This window comes from Larimichthys crocea, chromosome I (genome assembly GCF_000972845.2).
Source record: "Larimichthys crocea isolate SSNF chromosome I, L_crocea_2.0, whole genome shotgun sequence".
Lineage (NCBI taxonomy): Eukaryota > Metazoa > Chordata > Actinopteri > Sciaenidae > Larimichthys > Larimichthys crocea.
Window position 1 is genome coordinate 24,406,521 of NC_040011.1, and position 18,573 is coordinate 24,425,093.

At 40.6% G+C, this 18,573-nt stretch overlaps 4 protein-coding genes across 5 annotated transcripts; 3 read left to right on the forward strand and 1 right to left on the reverse strand.

The window, feature by feature from the left end:
• Positions 1-128: 128 nt before the first annotated feature.
• Positions 129-3,368, forward strand: and4 (actinodin4). Its single transcript, XM_019260351.2, has 5 exons — positions 129-170; positions 433-496; positions 604-648; positions 738-898; positions 1,677-3,368. The coding sequence occupies exons 2-5, from the start codon at positions 442-444 to the stop codon at positions 2,463-2,465; spliced, it is 1,050 nt and encodes a 349-aa protein (XP_019115896.1). The 5' UTR covers positions 129-170; positions 433-441; the 3' UTR covers positions 2,466-3,368.
• Positions 3,106-10,065, reverse strand: cops6 (COP9 signalosome subunit 6). Its single transcript, XM_010743031.3, has 10 exons — positions 9,772-10,065; positions 8,537-8,662; positions 8,304-8,435; positions 7,794-7,882; positions 7,093-7,155; positions 6,945-6,992; positions 6,741-6,855; positions 5,095-5,187; positions 4,752-4,852; positions 3,106-3,575 (listed from the first exon to the last, which is right to left on the reverse strand). The coding sequence occupies exons 1-10, from the start codon at positions 9,812-9,814 to the stop codon at positions 3,435-3,437; spliced, it is 951 nt and encodes a 316-aa protein (XP_010741333.1). The 5' UTR covers positions 9,815-10,065; the 3' UTR covers positions 3,106-3,434.
• Positions 10,066-10,109: 44 nt separating this feature from the next.
• On the forward strand, positions 10,110-13,417 carry LOC104928695 (F-box/LRR-repeat protein 12). Of its 2 annotated transcripts, XM_027282377.1 has the most exons (4): positions 10,110-10,245; positions 10,368-10,443; positions 11,159-11,312; positions 11,589-13,417. In XM_027282377.1, exons 1-4 carry the CDS (start codon positions 10,145-10,147, stop codon positions 12,200-12,202), a joined length of 945 nt encoding a protein of 314 aa, XP_027138178.1. In that variant the 5' UTR covers positions 10,110-10,144; the 3' UTR covers positions 12,203-13,417. The 2 variants fall into 2 exon arrangements, with proteins under 2 accessions (XP_027138178.1, XP_010741334.1); XM_010743032.3 differs by having other exon boundaries at positions 11,159-13,417.
• A 747-nt stretch (positions 13,418-14,164) lies between these two features.
• On the forward strand, positions 14,165-18,091 carry aurkb (aurora kinase B). Its single transcript, XM_010743030.3, has 9 exons — positions 14,165-14,291; positions 15,092-15,130; positions 15,326-15,407; positions 15,495-15,534; positions 15,653-15,841; positions 16,046-16,184; positions 16,420-16,568; positions 16,705-16,879; positions 17,485-18,091. Exons 1-9 carry the CDS (start codon positions 14,286-14,288, stop codon positions 17,656-17,658), a joined length of 993 nt encoding a protein of 330 aa, XP_010741332.1. The 5' UTR covers positions 14,165-14,285; the 3' UTR covers positions 17,659-18,091.
• The last annotated feature ends 482 nt before the right edge of the window (positions 18,092-18,573 follow it).

Consider the following 18,573-nt stretch of genomic DNA (forward strand, 5'->3'; position numbering starts at 1 on the left):
AAGGCCCCATATTAAACGGTATTAAAAGAAAGGTGGAGACAAGATTTCTGTCTTAAAGTTGGTGGAGTCTTATTGGACAGGAGATAATGTTTCAGGGGGTGTCTGACACAGAGACCTGTATTTAACCCGCTCAGCCCTGTGAGGGCAGTGAAGACAGCTTCCTGAGCCAGGTGAGTAAAACATGATCGGATGAGTTTGGTGGTTTGACTTCATCTCCTGTCGCTGCTTTGTTGTATGTCATACAGATCAGTGTGTGAAACAGTGAGGAAATGTTACATGTGAAAAGGACCAAGAAGTTACCTTCATACCCTTTAAAATATGTTTTTCTTTGAGTAGTGGTTTTAATTTAACATATATTTCTTGATCAAATAGTAATTCTTTTGTGAGAATTTAGCTTTCTTCTGTAAATGACTCTTTCTTTCTGGGTTGCAGAGGTTCAAGATGATTTCCTCATTATGGATGGTGGGGGCACTCTGCTGTCTGATGTTGCTCCCAGGTCAGTTGTAATCCTTTACTGTACCACAGCTTCAACGTAAATGTGTCAGAAACCTAATAATCATCATCTATGCCATGCTTTGTTTCTATTTCTTCTTCTTCTCCCAGGCCTGCTGGAGGCCAAATCTTTGTTAAACTCCATGAGACAGGAAGGTAAAAGATCTGAAATAATGTCCACACAAATTGAAATAACTGTGAGGATGTTATTTTATTGGACTGAGCGACACCTCCTCTTTTAACAGAGATGGTCCCTGTCACTGATGTTCATATGGACTCTGAGAAAGCAAACGACTTTCTGACTCACTCCAGGCCGAAGCGTAATGTGGATCCAAGGTGGTACAGAGGAAACCCAGACTTCCAGGCTTACTACCGCTACTACAGCAGCATTGGACACACTGAGGGGGTAAGACACTCTATTATGAATATGTGAAGATATGATATGAATGGATAAGTTTAGACATTCTCGTTCTGGGAGACTCCAGTGAGAAATGCTTTACTTACTGAATTATAAAGTCAGAAAGTTATCCTGAAACTGAATTCACACTGTGACTTGGTTCTGAAATTGCAAAATGCCTGAGGTTTTTTAACGATTCAAAAGAAATTCCTGCTGTTAAAGCAAAAAACAAACAAACAAAAAACTCAAAAAACTGTGTCATGATTTCATGAGTCCAGAATTTTTTAAAAAGACTTTCTTTTCTTTTTTTTCACTCCAGTTTTATATACTGAAATACACCGTTGCCCATAAAGTTGGACTAAAATATTTTGACCTCTTCTCATGAAACGATTGTGACAATGTGATTTATTTTTGATAGTAAGTGTGTCTTCTCAAATCTTTATTGATCAATCTCTTATCACAGTGAAAATTAAATCACAATTAATTCGATGCGTATAACTGGGAATTAAAAGAGGAATGTGTCTGGAAACAAAATGATTCCAACTTTATGGGCACAGTGTACAATCGCACTGTCTAGACTTTGATATTAATTTTGCATAGAACAGTGCAGGTCAGTTTGTAGTAAGTCATAAGTCATGACTGGGGTTATAATCTAGCTTCAAATCATATTTTAGAAAATGAAGCTGTAAATGTGAGAATTATCTGTATGTTCCACCTTGATTTATGTTTATTAAAGGCCTCTTCAAATGAGTGTGTTTTTTCCTCATTTGTTTTTTTTACCTCTCAGCTCTATGAGATCGACAAGCTGCGGATGCTCTACCAGCAGATGAGATACCTGGAACACACCTACGGACCCAACGCTTCCCATTTCCAGAACAAACTGGGAGTGCCAATGATCATGTGTGACCCAGCAACAGACAAGAAGTGTAAAGTTCCTCCTCCACCTCCGATGAAAGGAGTCCCAATTCCAGATCCCGCAGCGACCCCTCCTCCTCTTCCTCTTCCTCCTGCTCCAGGCCTCTCCCAGGCTGATGTTCTCTACCTGTGCAACAAGAAAGACCCCCTCTGCAAGCCCCACATCGTCTACCTGCCCACCGGCTCCGTGCCCGTGCTCTGCGACCCTCGCTACCACCCCCACTGCACCCCACAGAAAGTTCCAGCCCCAGTCGCAGTGCCCCAACCTCCTCCACCTCCACCCAAAAAGTCCGCCCCACCTCCACCTCCACCAATCCTGGTCAAAAAGTCTCCCCCAGCCCCCATCCGCACCTTCAAGGGCATGGAATACGACTGTGACCCCTATTGGGACCCCGACTGCCTGATTGACCATCCACCCAGACCCATGAAGGGGAAGATCATGGTCCCCCCACCGCCACCTCCTCCTCCTCCCATGGAGGAAGAGAAAGAGGAGCCAGTGGAGGAGCCTGTTCCCATCGAGAAGAAAAAAGTAGCCCTCTACCCTTACCCACACTACTACCCAATGCCATACAACCCCATGGATGATCTGTATGACCCTTCCCGCTTCCACTACCCACAGCCTGCTGCTTCTGCTGATGAGCCTGCAGAGGAGAGTCAGTAAAACATCCAGGATGTGTTGGAGGAAAAGGTGTTTTTACTTTAAAATGAAACAGACTTTGACTGAAGACATCCGAGTTGAACAATGTCATATTTTCATGGAATACCACCTTTACTAAAGCATTGACATGTTGCAGCATTTGTTAACTGTTAATGTACGGCTGTTTTTCAGTCAACACAAGCATGTAACAGCAATGATTTTTGACTAATGAGATAATAAAGTGTCACAAAATAGTTTCCCATCAGTGAACGAGTTGTGTTTTGACTTTCAGAATGCAGAAAGGAAGGAAAGTGTTTGCTCCTTCAGGTGCCACACGGCAGGTAAAAGCAGACTAGTAAAGCAGAAGTGCCAACTTGCAGGCTGGCGGTCATTATGTCTGGTTCCTCTGTACATTTAATAGCCATAAAAATGCTGACTCCTGTTAAACCTCCGACTCTGCCCCCTCCTCTCCCGTCTGTCTGTTTAAACCTCGAACAGCAGGAACACGACTTCAAAAGACTAACTGCAAACACTCCTGACAGTAAAGCTACACCAACTGACTTTCATGAGCTCGTTTTTCACTGCACGTCTGACATTTTTAGGAGCTGTGCGTCTAGCCTATTATAATCATTAAGGTTCCGAAAGAAGAAGAGACAAAGTCCCATGAAAAAAATCAGCAGATCATTTATTACATACAGAAACATGAAACAATAAAACAAACGGGGTAAAACAATATGTTCATGTACAGTGGATTCATTTCTGTGCATATCCAAGAAAAAAGTTGAGCGGTTTTGTACATATCTCTTACCAGTTGGTGCATTTAAGTGCTTTTAGATACACTTGTGGTTGAAAATAGTGAACTGCTTTGAAAAGCTACCGAATTTGTTTTAGCTGACCAAAATACAAACAAACCAAAAAAAAAAAAAAGAGAACAAAACAAAAATCAAGAAACTGCAGTGCTCGTTTGTCTCTCTGCTTCAGCTAAACGACGGCTCAAAAGAAGAGTCCTCTCATCCTCCGGCCGATGCCCTGTCTGTCGTACAGGACGTTGAACTTGTTGATGAACTGGTTCATACTGTTGCAGGTCTTGGTGATGGTACCTAAGTAGGCCATGAGGCCCACGTCATTACATTGCTGCAGGGGGAAAAGAAAAGGCACACCATTACAGAAAGCACTTGCTTTGCTATTCAAGACACGGTGACACTGAGCTACTGTGGGAGTTCCTGTCCGGAGAACAGATTTGAATCTTTCAATTCACGTCGTGTTTATCTTTGGGATTACGGTGAAATCAGTCTAAAATCTTGTTTCGTTAAACACTGAAGGGCTTTTCTTTGTCAATGCAGAACATGAAACCGAGGCACTGACTGATAAAACTGTTATTGCAGCACAGAGAAAAAGGAAGTGCTTGGGAAGGGTCAATTTAAAAAAACTACATTACTCAGGTGTATTTTTTGGTCTTTTGCTAAATTAAAATATATACAGAAGCTCAGTTACGTGCTTTGTCAAACAAAATTCTGAGAAAACATGCCCGGCTTCTCTGAATTATGCCTACAACAGAGCCTAATGTTATATACAAGTTTAAGAACATTAATATCGCAGTACAAACAACTATTTGCTATATTAGTAACAGCGCCCTGAGCAGAGAATGACATCACTCCCTCCCTGTGTTGGTCCCCAAGCGTCTGTGCTTTGTAGGTGGGGAGGCCGTGCGTTTGCTTCTTCATCTTCATCTGTGAATGAAGAACTTTTTTCAACCAGACTGAAGTCGCTGATTGTTGGAACAGACGAACAAAGACTGGTTTATTTTGTTACAGTCGAGTTTGAATGAAGTTGCAATGATCTGCGAGGTATAATGATGTTTTTGTCAGCAGTCTGGTGGCGACTGATAGTGATATAACAGCCGTTTCTGGTTAATCAAAAACGATCTTACTCTTTAACAAATAGGTTTCTCTCTATAGGGATCATTTCCATGTTTAGACACTTCTGAGTCAGTGGCACAAAACGTACTTGGATGTACTTTGAGGGGTGCGTTTGTCCCTGAGGATGAGCAAAGTTGCTGCTATTGCAGCCCGTTTCCACATCTAAGTCTGTGAACCAAACCAGTGTTGGTGATTGTTGGAAGAACAGTGCGAGGACGAACAAAGACAGTTTTGGTGAGTATTATTTTGTTTCTACTCAGTTTGAAGTGTGTGACTGAAGATTAGTTGGTTAAATGACAATCTTGTCCTTCAACTAACATTCTGATAAAAACATCACCATGCATTTGGGGTTTAGAAACCTTTTGTACGTGAAGGTAAAAACAAAACGTACATCATAGAAGTCGGTTTTGAATTTTATGGTACTGAGAACGGGCAGTCTGTGGCACAGGGCGTTGGCTTCTCGAAGGATCTCGTGGTTAAACGGCACCTCTCCTGTGACACAAAGACAGAGATAAACGAGAAGTTAAAGCACTAGAACAGAGAGGTAAGATGATGCTGTTGAGATAGTATCAAACAGGGGCTTGTAATAAAGGAGGCGTTCTCGAGGGGGCCTCCCTCAGTGGGGTAAAAGTGAAGAAAGAGAACATGTCATTTAAGAACAGCTGTCTTCCAGACTTCTGTTTTCGCATTCTTTGCTCTCACTGCCTCATTAAACATCCCCGTCGTCCTCTCACCTGCTTCCACGGCTTTGACGTACTCTAGTATGATCTTCACCCGACTGTGGAGCATCTTTATCGCACTGTGCTGGGCTATGAGGTGTTCAGCAACTAGCAGAGAACACAGAGAGAATATTGAAGTTAAAACCTTTTCAGGCAGAAAAGTTCATGTTAGTCGGCTCACACGACAGCTGTTTCCTTCGAGTTCATTCAAAATCTGATGACAGAAAAACAAGCCTGAGGTTTGCACGTTAACCATCTTCTTTTATTTATACAAGTCACTTTAGTTTGTATGTTTGTGTGTGTTCCGTTTTATCACTCTGTTCCCTCGTTATTAGTAAAGAACCGAATTGCTTTTATAAGAGACAGCTCTACAACTAATGTTTCATGTATTATTTGACAGCAATCACAACATGTGCACTTCCAATGACTAATGTACAATGGAAAAGAAAGTCTCTAATCTGCTTTAGAACTGAATGAAATAAAAAAAGATTAACCTCATTTTCTTTTACAAATATTAATCTTGGATGTTTTAGTTTGGTCTACTTTATATATTTGTAGTATAAAGAACTGAAGAATCACACTTAACATAACAAATTGTTTTCTAAATACCTGCAGAAATGAATCCTTTGTACATGGGGGGTTGCACTAATGTACTTCAAGCACTTTATAAGGTACCTGAACCAAAATTTTCCAGCCTTTATCGTCACATCTAAATTGTTACTATAAATGCAATCGAGAAACATAATGTTCCTTTACACCCACAGCAATAAACATCATAGTTAATTAAACAGAAAAATATTAAAATATTAAGATGTGAGAAAATAGAAGTTGTAGGTACAGTAACAATTTAAGAACATAGGCACTGTTCAAAAGATTTCCATTGTCGCTTTCTTAAAATAGAGCAGAATGCATCCAGTGAAACAAGTTCTGACATTTTCAGTTCAGACTGGAGGGCGGTCCGAGCAGAGAAACTGAATTTACCCATTTCAGTTAGAACACGAGGAGCAGAAAAATGCCATTAAATGTCATTTAATCGTAGGGCTTCCAGTTCTCCAAAGAAAAGTGCATAAATATATAGCAACCAAGTTATGAAGAGCCTTATAAACTGGAGTCAACCAGTGTGTATAGTGTCTTATATTCAGGGAAGGCATGCCAGCTTTTGCATACAGTTCACAGTGGTGGGTGAGGCGGCTACAACCAGTGATAAACCTTAACAGTGATAGACAGGAGTCAAGGAGTATACTGTCAAGCACTTTAACGGCTGTTTATATTAACCTAGATTGTATGTTTTGATCATGATTATTTAATCTTTGCTAATTTCAAGAGTAAGCAATCGACAGAAAATATCGAGTTACGAATGACGAGTGAACGCATCAGGAAACGACAAACAAATACAAATACAGGATCTTTCCATTTCAAATATTTAAAGATTTCTGGTTCATTTTGTACATGAAACATCAGAATATATTGAAAACCAAATATTTTCCAGCTAGGTGGTATATTCAAATTAAAGCATATTCCTAACTTTGAAAACAATTGAACATTTAAAGTAGCTAAACACATTATTACTCATAAAACCAAACTTAAACACAACACGTGAATGCAAATGGTTTACAGCTACTCTTACAGTCGTTGTTTTTCAGATAAACAGCTTCTCTTACCTGTTGAGTTTTCTCCGGTGCCGGTGGCTGTCATTCGAGCAACGTGGTCGACACCGATTCTCTCCGCTTCCTCTGTGGCCAGAGTGTACGTGAGCTCAGCAAACAACATGGTAGCCTGGTTGAAAAACAAACAAACATATGAGATAAACAATTCTCTGCTTTACTGTTGTATGACGTGTGGATGAAATGGAATAGAAAGAATACCTCGCCATTGATGATGTCGATCACAGATTCATAAACACTAACAGGAAGCTGTGGAAGAAAAAAAAAGACATACAAGTTAGGCAGCTGGATCTAAATGCATAATCACAACACTGTGTCATTCTTAAAGTGGAAATAAAGAAGGACTCACATCGGTGTGTTTGGTCATTGGGTTGAGCTTGAGGAAGAGAGGGCTCTCAATAATTTCACACACCTGTCAGAGTAGAATAACAATAAGTCAGACTTTAGGATGATTTTACAAAAAAAAGTCTGAATCGTAGGCTTGCATTAGAATGATGGCACTGCACTGTCTGAATCGTAGGCTTGCATTAGAATGATGGCACTGCACTGTTTTTTTGTTGACATTATGATGGAGTTCAATAGATAGATCATGGTCAAAATAATTCCCCATAACAATATTATTGCAATATTTATAGAAAATTTAAAATAAATAAATAAATAAATTTATATATTATATATAATATATTACTATATATATATATATCTATATATATATATATATATATATATATTATATATATATATATACTATATATATATATTCAACATTGCTAATACTGTAAGTCAAATTCATCTTATTTTATATTACATATTTTCTTTTTTTGGCAAACTGAAGTTCAGCTGTAACACACCAGCATTAAGGTGCATTACTGCCACCTACCACACTTGAGTGTGAACCACGTAAAGAAATGGAAATGATTTAAGAGGCATTGGATTATTTACACAGTATTATCATGTGTAATAATAACATTCAATAACGAGTATCATTTTTAAATATTACGATTATGGTTAATACCGTTATGTTTCAACACCACCTTAACTTTTACCTACCTGCTTGTGAATATGAATATCTGATTGATCAGGGGGGCCGCCTGTGGTGTACCAACCCAAGAACTCCATCTCTTTGAAGACCTGTTTGACTGAAAAACAAAAGAAATATTACAGAAAGACTACGGCAAGTATCTGACTTTATGTATTAACATTCTCATTCTGATAATGGATCTAATATTGCTTTCCCCTGGTGCAGCACTGTGATGCTGATTTTTCTTTGAAACTAATTGGTGGGTGAGAACGTTTATTACTTAAATCCCAACTTGGAAAATGACCATCTCATGTTTTATTCATTGCAACAACCAAAAACAAATTCTGGAAAAGCTAATCAGCAAATTGAAGCTCGATCTATTCCTGATGGTTTTTCCAGCACTGACACAAACGCAAGCAGGGAGTTACAGGCAATTCACGTTTCCTCAGTATTCTTAAACCCACACGGCCCTCTGAGTCATAAAAGGAGAAACATGTACAGAGCTGTATTTTTGTCTTTTACACATACAAACTACTCACATTGTTCTTCCTTGGTGTAGTAGTACTCCTTGTCAATATGCACTCTGTCATCTATGGTGTGAGACAGCAACTCAAAGGAGTTCATCACCTCAATGTTTCTCCCCTCCTGCTTCCCGATCAGGGCTCCAATCACTGAGCGGGATGAAAAAAAACATGATAATAACCTGTTTGTTACACTCATCACAGAATAACGTGAACGTGAAAAAGTGTACATTAAGTTACTGCTTGGATACCCTGCATTGGTCGTCCTTCTTGTGAGCGGATGCGTATCCAGTGGTCGGATATGTTGAGGATAACCAGAGGGTGTAAGGCCACAGAAACACTGCCAGTGACCCCTGAGGCCATAACACTGGGGCTGGCTGCGGAGAGACAAACAAGAGCAGCTTTAAACACGACAACAGCTACAGCAGCACTGAGGCAAGAAGCTGATTCATTGATCAGATGCTTGACGAGATGAATCAGCGTTTTTGTTTGAGATCTTTAGCAGCTGTGACAGTGTGGCTGGTACTGATCTGGCATCACAACCATGAAAGATGCAGTCATGAAACTTTACAGGTCTGTGGTTGGGATCGAACGTGGGTGTGGTCCGTGCTAGGGCGCAGGAAGTAAGGAGGTAGGAAGTAGGGAAGGGGGCAACTTTACACAGCTGACCCACATTTATTGGAGGACTTGAGTAACTTTACTGAACTGACTTTGGATTACTGGTTGAACCTTTGAAGAACAGTTTGAGCAGGTCCTGATATTTAGTCTTTAGATTCATCAATAAGAACCAGAGTCAAAATAAATGAAGATAATGCAACCACATAACAAGCACAGTCAGGATTAAGTGTGTTCACAGCCAATATGATAACAACAATAAGGCCAGTATTACTTTATTACAGACATATTGTATCAATATTGCTGTTGTTTTTAAAATCTGTTTATGTTATGAAGTTAAATATTGGCTGATATCTTGTTCTCAACAGGTTTTTACTGTCAAACATCAACACTGGCCTCAAATCCAACCACTCACATTTCATAATGAGCAGTCTCTGACATCATTACTGATAATAATAAAAATAAAACATGAGAGTTGCAGAGATGTTCATGTGAATCATGAATACTGAACGACAGATCTAGGGCCGATGTTTCGGTCCCTCTCCTCCGTCCAGCCCCGGGTGTATCCCGGCTTGTTGTCACAGGTAGTCCGCGGTGTTTTGCTCTGACCTGCCCGTGCAGAGACACTTCATCTCCCGGCGCACAGACGGACTCAGACATGCTCGGTGTCCGCTCTGTTGACAGCCTCCTCGGCACAGCCGTGTGCGTTAACCCGCTTATGTCAGCAAAGCACGGCCACACAGCGCCTGTAACGCCGCAGCCCCACCACGCACGACCTCTCGTGACACCGACACACAGCACACGCCGCCGCCTACACGCGGCTCCGTGTCGGTGCGAGGCAGAAATGTTGAATTAAAGCAGAAACACTCACCTGCCCCGTCCACCTCCATTCCTCCACCATTGCTGGTCGCCATCTTGTCCGGTAAACCGCGCAGGCGCAGTGGGGCTGTTCACTTAACAGACGTTAGGTGGCAACATCGCCCAGCCGGGATGTTTTCACACGAATCCACCGCGTATTAATCACCGTCACAAATATTATCAAGCGCTTACGAGAGAGCAAGGCTGTGTTTAACCGAGGCGAGAGCGACGAGGCGTGAAGACGCGTTTGTTTTGGTTTAACCGGCCGCTAGGTACAGCAGTGGACCGGGGCAGCTGTTTCCTGGGGGTCGCTGATGTGAGACGCAATCTGTGTCCGTCGCGATATCAGTCCGTGCTGCGAGGTTTTGAAGAGTTTTGTTTACAAGATGGATGAATTCAAAGCCTGCGAGCTGGACTACTGCCCCGAGAACATCCTCATCGACGTGCTGTCCTATCTGAGCGTACGGGAGGTCGTCAGAGCCGGGAGGTAACAAGGGAGATGTAACTTTACTTTGACAGTGTCTTCAGCAGTTATCTCTGCCTTTGTTGTGACTCATGTCACATGATGCAGTCGTTTGTTTGTGTTTACGGTGTCTGCGTTGTTTTCAGAGTGTGTAAGAGATGGAAACGCCTCGTTAAAGACCAAAGACTGTGGAGACTTGTCGACCTGACTGCATGGAAAGGGGTAAGAGTGTTAGTAACAGTGTGACTTCAGCCTTTTCTTTTCTTTTTTCCATCTGTCCTCAGTGTACTGTTTCATCTTCTTCTGCTTCCTAAATGATCTTAAGTCGATCATCTGTACACCAGGATGTGTCTGTAGAGCCGCTTCATTGTAAATCATCATAGAATGAACAATACAAGAGTTTTTACAAGAGAGATCACATCAATAAATTGCTTTGCACTGACTTACAGTGTGTCATAGTACATACAAAAAGTACACAAACATACATCTTTGACTGTCTTTTATCACGTGAACCCTGTTGGCCGGTTTACTGACTTGATCCAGACTAAACATGGAGAGAGGTAGTTACTAGGCTTCACAGAACAAACCTCTAAAACAAACTCTGACTTTTATGTTCTCCGCCGTCTTCGACTGAACCTTTTTAGCACTCGTCATTATCCGCCCTGCACATGCTCCTTTTGAATCTATTTTAAATCAGTTGCGAACATTTTAACGATGTATGCTGTATTTGACTTTCGATGTTTTTGTAAGCACTTGAATTGTCTGTGTATTAAAAAAAAAGTGCCGTACAAATAAACTTGTTTTGCCATAAGCCTCTGAAGTGAATGAATGTGGATGTGTGTGTGTGCGATTATTGATGTAAACCATCTCTCTTTTGCCTCCCATCTCCCACCCTCATCACACACACACATGTCATGGACTGTCCATTGTGTGATAGGTGACATCCCGCATACTTTGGCTCCTGCTGCGTCAGTACCTGGGTTGTGGACTGAGGTGCCTACGGTTGCGTGGTTTGCTGCTTTCTGCCCGAGGGGGTACCTTCCTCTCTGAGTCTTGGCTCAAAGCTTTGTCCACAAAGTGCCCTCGCCTGAGTAAGCTCTATCTTCTGCATGCAGACTTGAGAGCCCTACCCAGTTGCCAGCTCCTACCTCCATCTTTGCAGGTGCTGGAGCTGTGTGGCTGTGAGCTGCCTCGTGATTTTTTCAAGCAGACTCTCCCTTCGCCTGCTTGTTCCCAAGAAGGAGCAGAAGCCACATCCAGTGTTGGTGCTCAACAGCAAAGAAGGGATCAGAAAGGAAAAGGGCTTGGCTCTCCATCAGGAATTGGTATTGCGAGGTTAGTCCTTAACAACGTGCCCTCTTTCACAGACCAGCATCTGCAGAGTCTGACATCATGGGAGAGGCTCAGTCGACTGGAGCTGCGCGATACCTTTCGTGTGACGGCTAACGGGCTCAGGAGCTGTGCTGCCAAGGATGGCATCTGTGGTGTGGAAGGGCTTTCCAGGCTCAAGTTTCTGGAAATAGGCATCACTGGGCGACAAGGCTACCAATTACAGATGGCTTCACTCGGTCTTGGTGCAGGATGGCTCGGGCTGGATGAGCTGAGTCTGGGTGGTAAGGAGGTTGGGCCAGGCTTGCTATGTGCCAGCCGTCTGAAGGACCTGAAGTGTCTGTGTCTGTGGGCCTGCACGCTCAGCGAGATGCAGATAGTGCGGAGCTGCAGGATGCTCCGTGGGCTCCGCCGGCTGGAGTTTTTGGACGTGATCTTCCAGCCTCGGCAGTGTCCACCAGTAGTGGAGGGGGAGGGTGGTGATGGAGAAGAACAGGACGAGGAAGCGGAAGGTGAGGATAACAGCAACGACGAGAACATGACGCTAGATCTGAACGATCCCATTCCAAGTTTGCGTCGCTCATTGGCTGTCCTGCTGCCGTCCTGCACGCTATTTTTCACCAACTGCTCTGTTCAGATCAATGCGGACTGAATGAAGTCTCCACTAGTGCTGTATACAAGTGGCCAATCTGGATAACACTTAATTTCACATAGGCATATGTAATGTTATATAGTGTTATGGATTTAATGAATGGCTTAAGGTTTTAATATTGCGTCATGCTTATGACTCTGCCCAGTCATCGCCTTCATAGTCCTCTCTCATACATATTCAAGCAATACTACAAAAAGTCAGACAACCAGTTTGGATAACTTTCCAAATCAGATATTCAGACCTTCATGTCAACAAAATGATTTTATCATTGACCAAACATCTACTGCATAATACCACAGAAATCTGTAAGCTCTGATGAGATATTTAAATATATTTTCTTGCTGAATACTTTTTCATCTGCTAACCTCAATATCCAGAGGAGGAAAACCAGTTTCTAATGTGCAACTAAAAAAACGATGTGTTCGAGATAAGCAAAATAATCCATATAATTCAGGGCCATACTTTTGCTGAATGTGGCTTTAATTTTGTTATTTTGTTTTGTAATATTTTAAGTCATTTTACCTTCAAACTTAAATAGGAGCTTACTTTTAATGGAGCTTTATACTGACCATACATTTTGATAGAACATCAAATGATTAACTCTTTATGGATACTTTAAACAGCCAAAACACCTGAAAAAAGTTACGTGATCACAGCGATGACTCAAACATCATTTAACCGTGCTTTACTATTTTTTTTAAGGTTAAAATCTGACTTCCAAACTGATTGCTCACATGTAAAAAATCCTATCTCACACACAGACAAAATAAAATACGTTTTTAGTGTAGTGTATAGTTAAATGGGCCTGGTATATTATAGTTAAAGTGGACCTGTCTCTGCTACACAGTAAAGAAATAAGCAGATATCAGCTACTGAAGCAGAGAGCTGAAACATACTGTTGGCAATGATCCACCTGTTTCCTGTTCCTTCCTTTCTTCACAACAATGTATACGTTCAGAAAATATATCTGTTACAAGCAGCTGTTTGGTGTAACAGAAGAACAGCATAACGGACTGTTACTCTCCCATTTTTTTTTCTTTTTGATTTTTAGAAATTATAAAATAAGAAGTGATCATTTTAAATGTGTCTTTATTGTATTAATGAGGAAAGGATTTGTGTCACCGACATGAATTGTGTTGCATTTAAACCAAGCATTTTAACCTCCTTTAAATGTATGAATTAGCGGATGTTTTAAATAAATCTATTTTGAACAAATACATGTATATACAAGTCTCAAGTGTCTTTGTATTTTGTTCATTTGAGATCTTTGTTTCGACTGCTAGACCAGTGTCTCATGAAGTCCAATAGGTGATCAACAAACCTGCGCACATAAACTCTTTAAGAACAAAAAACATAACAGCAGCTGCCTCTGAATGGGGGAAATTGATAATTAATAGAAGTCAGATAAGTAACTGAAACACTGTGCACTGTGCTTACTATGTAAAGCCTATTGCTGCCATGATCAACAAAAAAAATATATATATTTTTTTTATTTTATCAGTTTTTATGTTATAAGGTGAAAATGTGACAGGATAAACTGAGGAATATGGCTCATTTACAATGACCTGATTAAGTTGTATGCATTTCATGCTGGGGTTGAGACATGGCAATATTCTATTGTGATATGTATGCATACATTAAGAAGGATTTTAAAGTGCACAGGAGACAAAAATAGTCTGACATAGTTCATAGCTGAACAGAACAGATATTTCATAATGATGATAATAAACTAAATTCAGCTGAACATCAACAATGTCATGATACAGGAATATATTGATCAGTTGTATTAATGAAATGAATGGGATTTATTTGTTTTGGCGCCGCTCGCAAAGAAAACTGTAGAAACCTGTTCAAGAGCAACAGGAAGAGAGGGGGCGGGTCGACGTTTGACGAGCGTTGGCGAACACCAATGACACGCACTCGCTTACAAAAATTCTGACCAATGGGAGCTTTGTATGTGTGTCATATCGACCAATCAGGTTCGTGAAGGGTAGCTTTTTGAAAACGTTGGCGGCCACGGAACTTGAAAACAGTACGGCTGGACTTTCTCCATTAAACCTTCATACTACAGTTATTCACTACGATGCAGGTACGTTTTTGTTTTTTAATGTTTGATAGAGAAACAACACTGAGCCACACATATGTGTAATAACGAGCGGTTTATATAAGTCGACACTGTTTTTTTAGCTCACTAACGAGCTAACGTTAGGTCTGCTATCTTATTGCGCTAACTTAGCACAACGCCTCGTTACATTGTGTTAGAAATAACACGCAGTGTGTAATGTGATGCACGTAACGTTACACACGTCGATTTGTATACATTAGCAGGTGCTATTTAAGAGAAATAAACTTGTACAATAGTAGGTAGTCCCTGTGTTACAGCCAACAAGAGACCAACGTTAGCCGACCCGAACAGTGGCCTGCTTTAGCATTTTTAACTGGAGAGCTGCATTGATAATAACTGTAACTAAAATATGACAATATGTGGCGTTCAAATCTGCTTTATTTAAATAATAAATGAGATTTTTTATTTAAGCAAGACCTCACAGTTTAATGCACTCCGAGACAACAGTGTAGTAATGTAGTCATACTATTAGTCTCTCTTTAGAAAACCGTGAGTTAGTGTGTGGCATTGTTGTATATACTGGCTTTCCAGTAAACACACACATTTATGAAGTGACAGAGAAAAACACTGCTGGTTATCAGTCATTGTTCTGTTTTAATTAAGGTGTCACAAATTTTGATCAAAGCGGCATCAGATAGATAGATAGTGCCATGTAAAGTCTGGATTGGTTGGTAGAATAAGTGTTTTCTTAAATGACGAGTAACGAGATGTTACACCAATGTACTGTAATTTAATGCTGGCTGTGTGTCTTTATGTCTTTACAGAATAAGGAAAATTATAACCCTGGGGGTTTCCAAAGAACGGTAAGATACAATAATTGCTCTCAGGCAACATTTAATTTCCAGCACTTGTAATCAGAATGTCAGTATTGGCTGATATGAATATGCATTTATTATATGAAACTAGTATTGGCTTAAACTAAGATATATGTATGTATGTATGTATGTATGTATGTATATGTACCTTCCTAATTCTGTGCATTTTTTTCTTAATATCAGTTTGCAATTCCAAGCATGGTGGCAGGACCACAGCGTGTTCAGGTGAAGCCACGAGCAGAGATGGACAGAAATGCTATCACAGGTAACATTAACCGTCTTCACATACAAACAACAATCTCAGGAAGACATCCCCCAGGAAATGTGCCTGACTTGATTGTATTGTTTTTAGGCCCTGGAAAAGAATGTGTAGCCTCCAGTTCTGCCTCAAAGTAAGTATATTCCAGTGCTTCTTGAGTTGTGTATTGGTTTCCAGTTCTGTTGTTTGCGACACTGAAACATTAACGTGGTGGCCGCATTTTAATGGTGGTGTTGTACTTTTTCCCCCAGGAAAATATCCATTGATGACTTTGACATCGGTCGACCACTGGGCAAGGGCAAATTTGGCAATGTCTATCTTGCAAGGGCGAAGAAGCTGCAAGCCATTGTAGCACTCAAGGTGTTGTTCAAGTCACAGATGGAAAAGGAGGGCGTGGAGCATCAACTCAGGAGGGAAATTGAGATTCAGGCACATCTGAAGTGAGTATAATTTCAATCAAACCGGGCAGTAAGGAGGGCTTAATTCTGGGAAGAATGTCTGTCATTACAACTCTTCTATATCGCTTTCCTGAAGGCCATTTCATATTTATTTAGCTTGAGCCTGCACAAATATGATTGACTTGTGACATTGTTTTATTTGGGTTGGTTTTGGCTGTCCTAAAATACAACTTCTTTTCGCCTCAGGCATCCCAACATCTTGCGCTTCTACAATTATTTTCATGATCGAAAGAGGGTCTTCTTGGTGCTTGAGTACGCCCCACGTGGTGAGATGTACAAGGAGCTACAGAGATGTGGAAGATTTGATGACCAGCGCACTGCCACTGTAAGAATTGTTCCTGCTTTTAAAAGTTTGATTTTCATTTGCCATTATAGTTTTTAATCAGGGAATCTAGTTTGTAAATTAGATTGTTAATCCTGTATATATTCTATGTTTTGAGTTTGACTACTAGATTTGTTTACATCTATAATTAATTTAAATTCTCTTACATAGTTTGCATTATTTAGGTGTTAAAGCCAACACTGCCATAAATCTAAAGCCAACCTTTTTACATTTCTAGTACATGGAGGAGATATCTGATGCACTTTTGTACTGCCATGAGCAGAAAGTGATTCATCGTGACATCAAGCCGGAGAACCTGCTTCTCGGCTACCGTGGAGAGCTGAAAATTGCTGATTTTGGTTGGTCTGTCCATGCACCATCTCTAAGGTGAGCAACCACAGTGCCATTCATGTTTCATAATGTCAGTGCACTATTCTATTCTGTCAGAAACAGCATGACACTGCTGTATTGTGTCACATGAATTTCTGGTCTCTCCTCATCTCTATGTTTTAAACCAATCCAGACGTCGCACAATGTGTGGGACACTGGACTACCTCCCCCCAGAGATGATTGAGGGCCACACCCACAGTGAGAAAGTGGACCTGTGGTGCATCGGGGTCCTCTGCTACGAATGCTTGATCGGCAACCCACCTTTTGAAACTGCCAGTCATTCAGAAACCTACAAAAGAATTATGAAGGTTGGTACTGTGTGTTGTAGTGTCCTGAGTGTAATAATATTATACAAAACAATACAAATATAGAAGGTTTTTAACAAACTGCCAGGTTGGCCAAACTTACTTGGAAGATAAAATGGAGATGCATAACAAATTCATGGTTTGAACCTCCCGTACGTGTGCAGACCGTTTTCCTGTGCAGTGACAGATTATCTCTCACTTGGCTAAAATGTCTAAACTGTTCACAAGTTGTCTGATTACATCTGTATGCTGCTGTACACCTGGTGTTTCTTGCCCCTAAATACTTTCCTGTGGTGGTTTACAATCATTTTTATAATGTTTAAAGGTTGTAATAAACTTGAACTTTCATCTGTACATAATTACTGTAATTGACCAATGTTGTGCTTATCTTGGTGGTCCACATCTGTTCTGTTAACTCTTTAATCCTTTAAAACTATTTTTACGTCCAAGCTGTTTTAGAGAATGCAAAGTTCAGACACTTGGTCTTTATGATATTTTAATCTGAAATGATGAAAGATGAGTTTGGTTGTGCATCCTTATTGAATACATGTCATAGTTTGTGCTGCATTCTTCAGATTAGTTAAATAAACTGACCTTTCTGTTCTCAGGTGGATTTGAAGTTTCCCAGAACCATCTCAGATGGTGCACGGGACCTGGTGTCCAAACTGCTCCGCCACAATCCCACCGACCGTCTCTCACTACAGAGTGTCATTGACCACCCGTGGGTGCGCTCCAACTCACGCCGAGTCCTACCTCCCACCTGCCCTGCCAAGAAATCCTGAGCCCACTTGGCCTGCTTGCTTATCACCCACTGAGGGGTGTTTTTTAAATCTGTCCTTCACAACAGACTTGGGGCCAGCATGTTTCAGTTTCACTGCCATGGGCTTCAAACTGCCATTATTCTGGCACATTTTATGAAGGGTATAAATGCATACCCACTTTTTTATATTGTACAGTGTGCTGTCATTATCTATGTCTAGTATGTTGCCTAGAGGTGTTTTTACTGTCCTTTCTTTCCAAAAACTTTTAAAAATGGACACAGCTCTATTTTGGATTTCTGTATCTGGTGGTGTTGACACCAAAGTACTACTGTTGGAACAGCCTAATGCTGAATATATATTCTCAAATAGTTTAAGGTGTTTTAAGGGTTGGGGTGAAAAGCATGTTATTTTCCCTCAACTGTACTTTAAATTTCTAATAAATATTATAAAATAATTTGTATGTGTGAATTGTTGTGACCTTAAAAACTTAAACAACATAACATTAGCCGCTAATAACTTTGGAAAGTGTTAATAAATTCAATTTTCTGAAGGTTAGGTTCAGCTTATTCTTTGATTTTAAGATTTAAATTTGTAATTTTCAAGGCTGTAGTCTGTTAGTGGTTATGTAGCTGTTTATTTATTCAGACATGTCTTTAATATTTTATCCACCTTATTTGTATCAAGGTGACCCTTTTTAAATGAAGTTTAAACAAAAGCTGACGACTGTACCTTCATTTATGTAGGGTTTATTGCAGGGCTGCGTTGGTTTAAGATACGTGTACCCAACGAGACTGGGACCTGCGTGTATATTCTGAAGTAGGAAATGGTTCATGTGTATAAGTGACAGTAGTCCGCAGTAAATTATTGGTTTAAAAAAAAAAGTACAACTATCACCGTAATGCATGTAATGTTACCTTCAAAAATCGACTTGACGAT

Bases quoted from the DNA above. Each gene is read 5' to 3' on its own strand.
- and4 (XM_019260351.2), top strand. From the start codon at position 442: ATGATTTCCTCATTATGGATGGTGGGGGCACTCTGCTGTCTGATGTTG. The intron at 649-737 runs GTAAAAGATCTG...CTCTTTTAACAG, and splicing joins AAACTCCATGAGACAGGAAG to AGATGGTCCCTGTCACTGAT. The intron at 899-1,676 runs GTAAGACACTCT...TTTACCTCTCAG, and splicing joins GCATTGGACACACTGAGGGG to CTCTATGAGATCGACAAGCT.
- cops6 (XM_010743031.3), bottom strand. From the start codon at position 9,814: ATGGCGACCAGCAATGGTGGAGGAATGGAGGTGGACGGGGCAG. The intron at 8,663-9,771 runs GTGAGTGTTTCT...GTCTCTCCGCAG, and splicing joins AATGGAGGTGGACGGGGCAG to CCAGCCCCAGTGTTATGGCC. The intron at 7,883-8,303 runs GTGAGTAGTTTG...TTTGTTTTTCAG, and splicing joins CTACACCAAGGAAGAACAAT to TCAAACAGGTCTTCAAAGAG.
- LOC104928695 (XM_010743032.3), top strand. From the start codon at position 10,145: ATGGATGAATTCAAAGCCTGCGAGCTGGACTACTGCCCCGAGAACATC. The intron at 10,246-10,367 runs GTAACAAGGGAG...CGTTGTTTTCAG, and splicing joins GAGGTCGTCAGAGCCGGGAG to AGTGTGTAAGAGATGGAAAC. The intron at 10,444-11,158 runs GTAAGAGTGTTA...ATTGTGTGATAG, and splicing joins ACCTGACTGCATGGAAAGGG to GTGACATCCCGCATACTTTG.
- aurkb (XM_010743030.3), top strand. The intron at 15,535-15,652 runs GTAAGTATATTC...TTTTTCCCCCAG, and splicing joins GCCTCCAGTTCTGCCTCAAA to GAAAATATCCATTGATGACT. The intron at 15,842-16,045 runs GTGAGTATAATT...TTTTCGCCTCAG, and splicing joins GAGATTCAGGCACATCTGAA to GCATCCCAACATCTTGCGCT.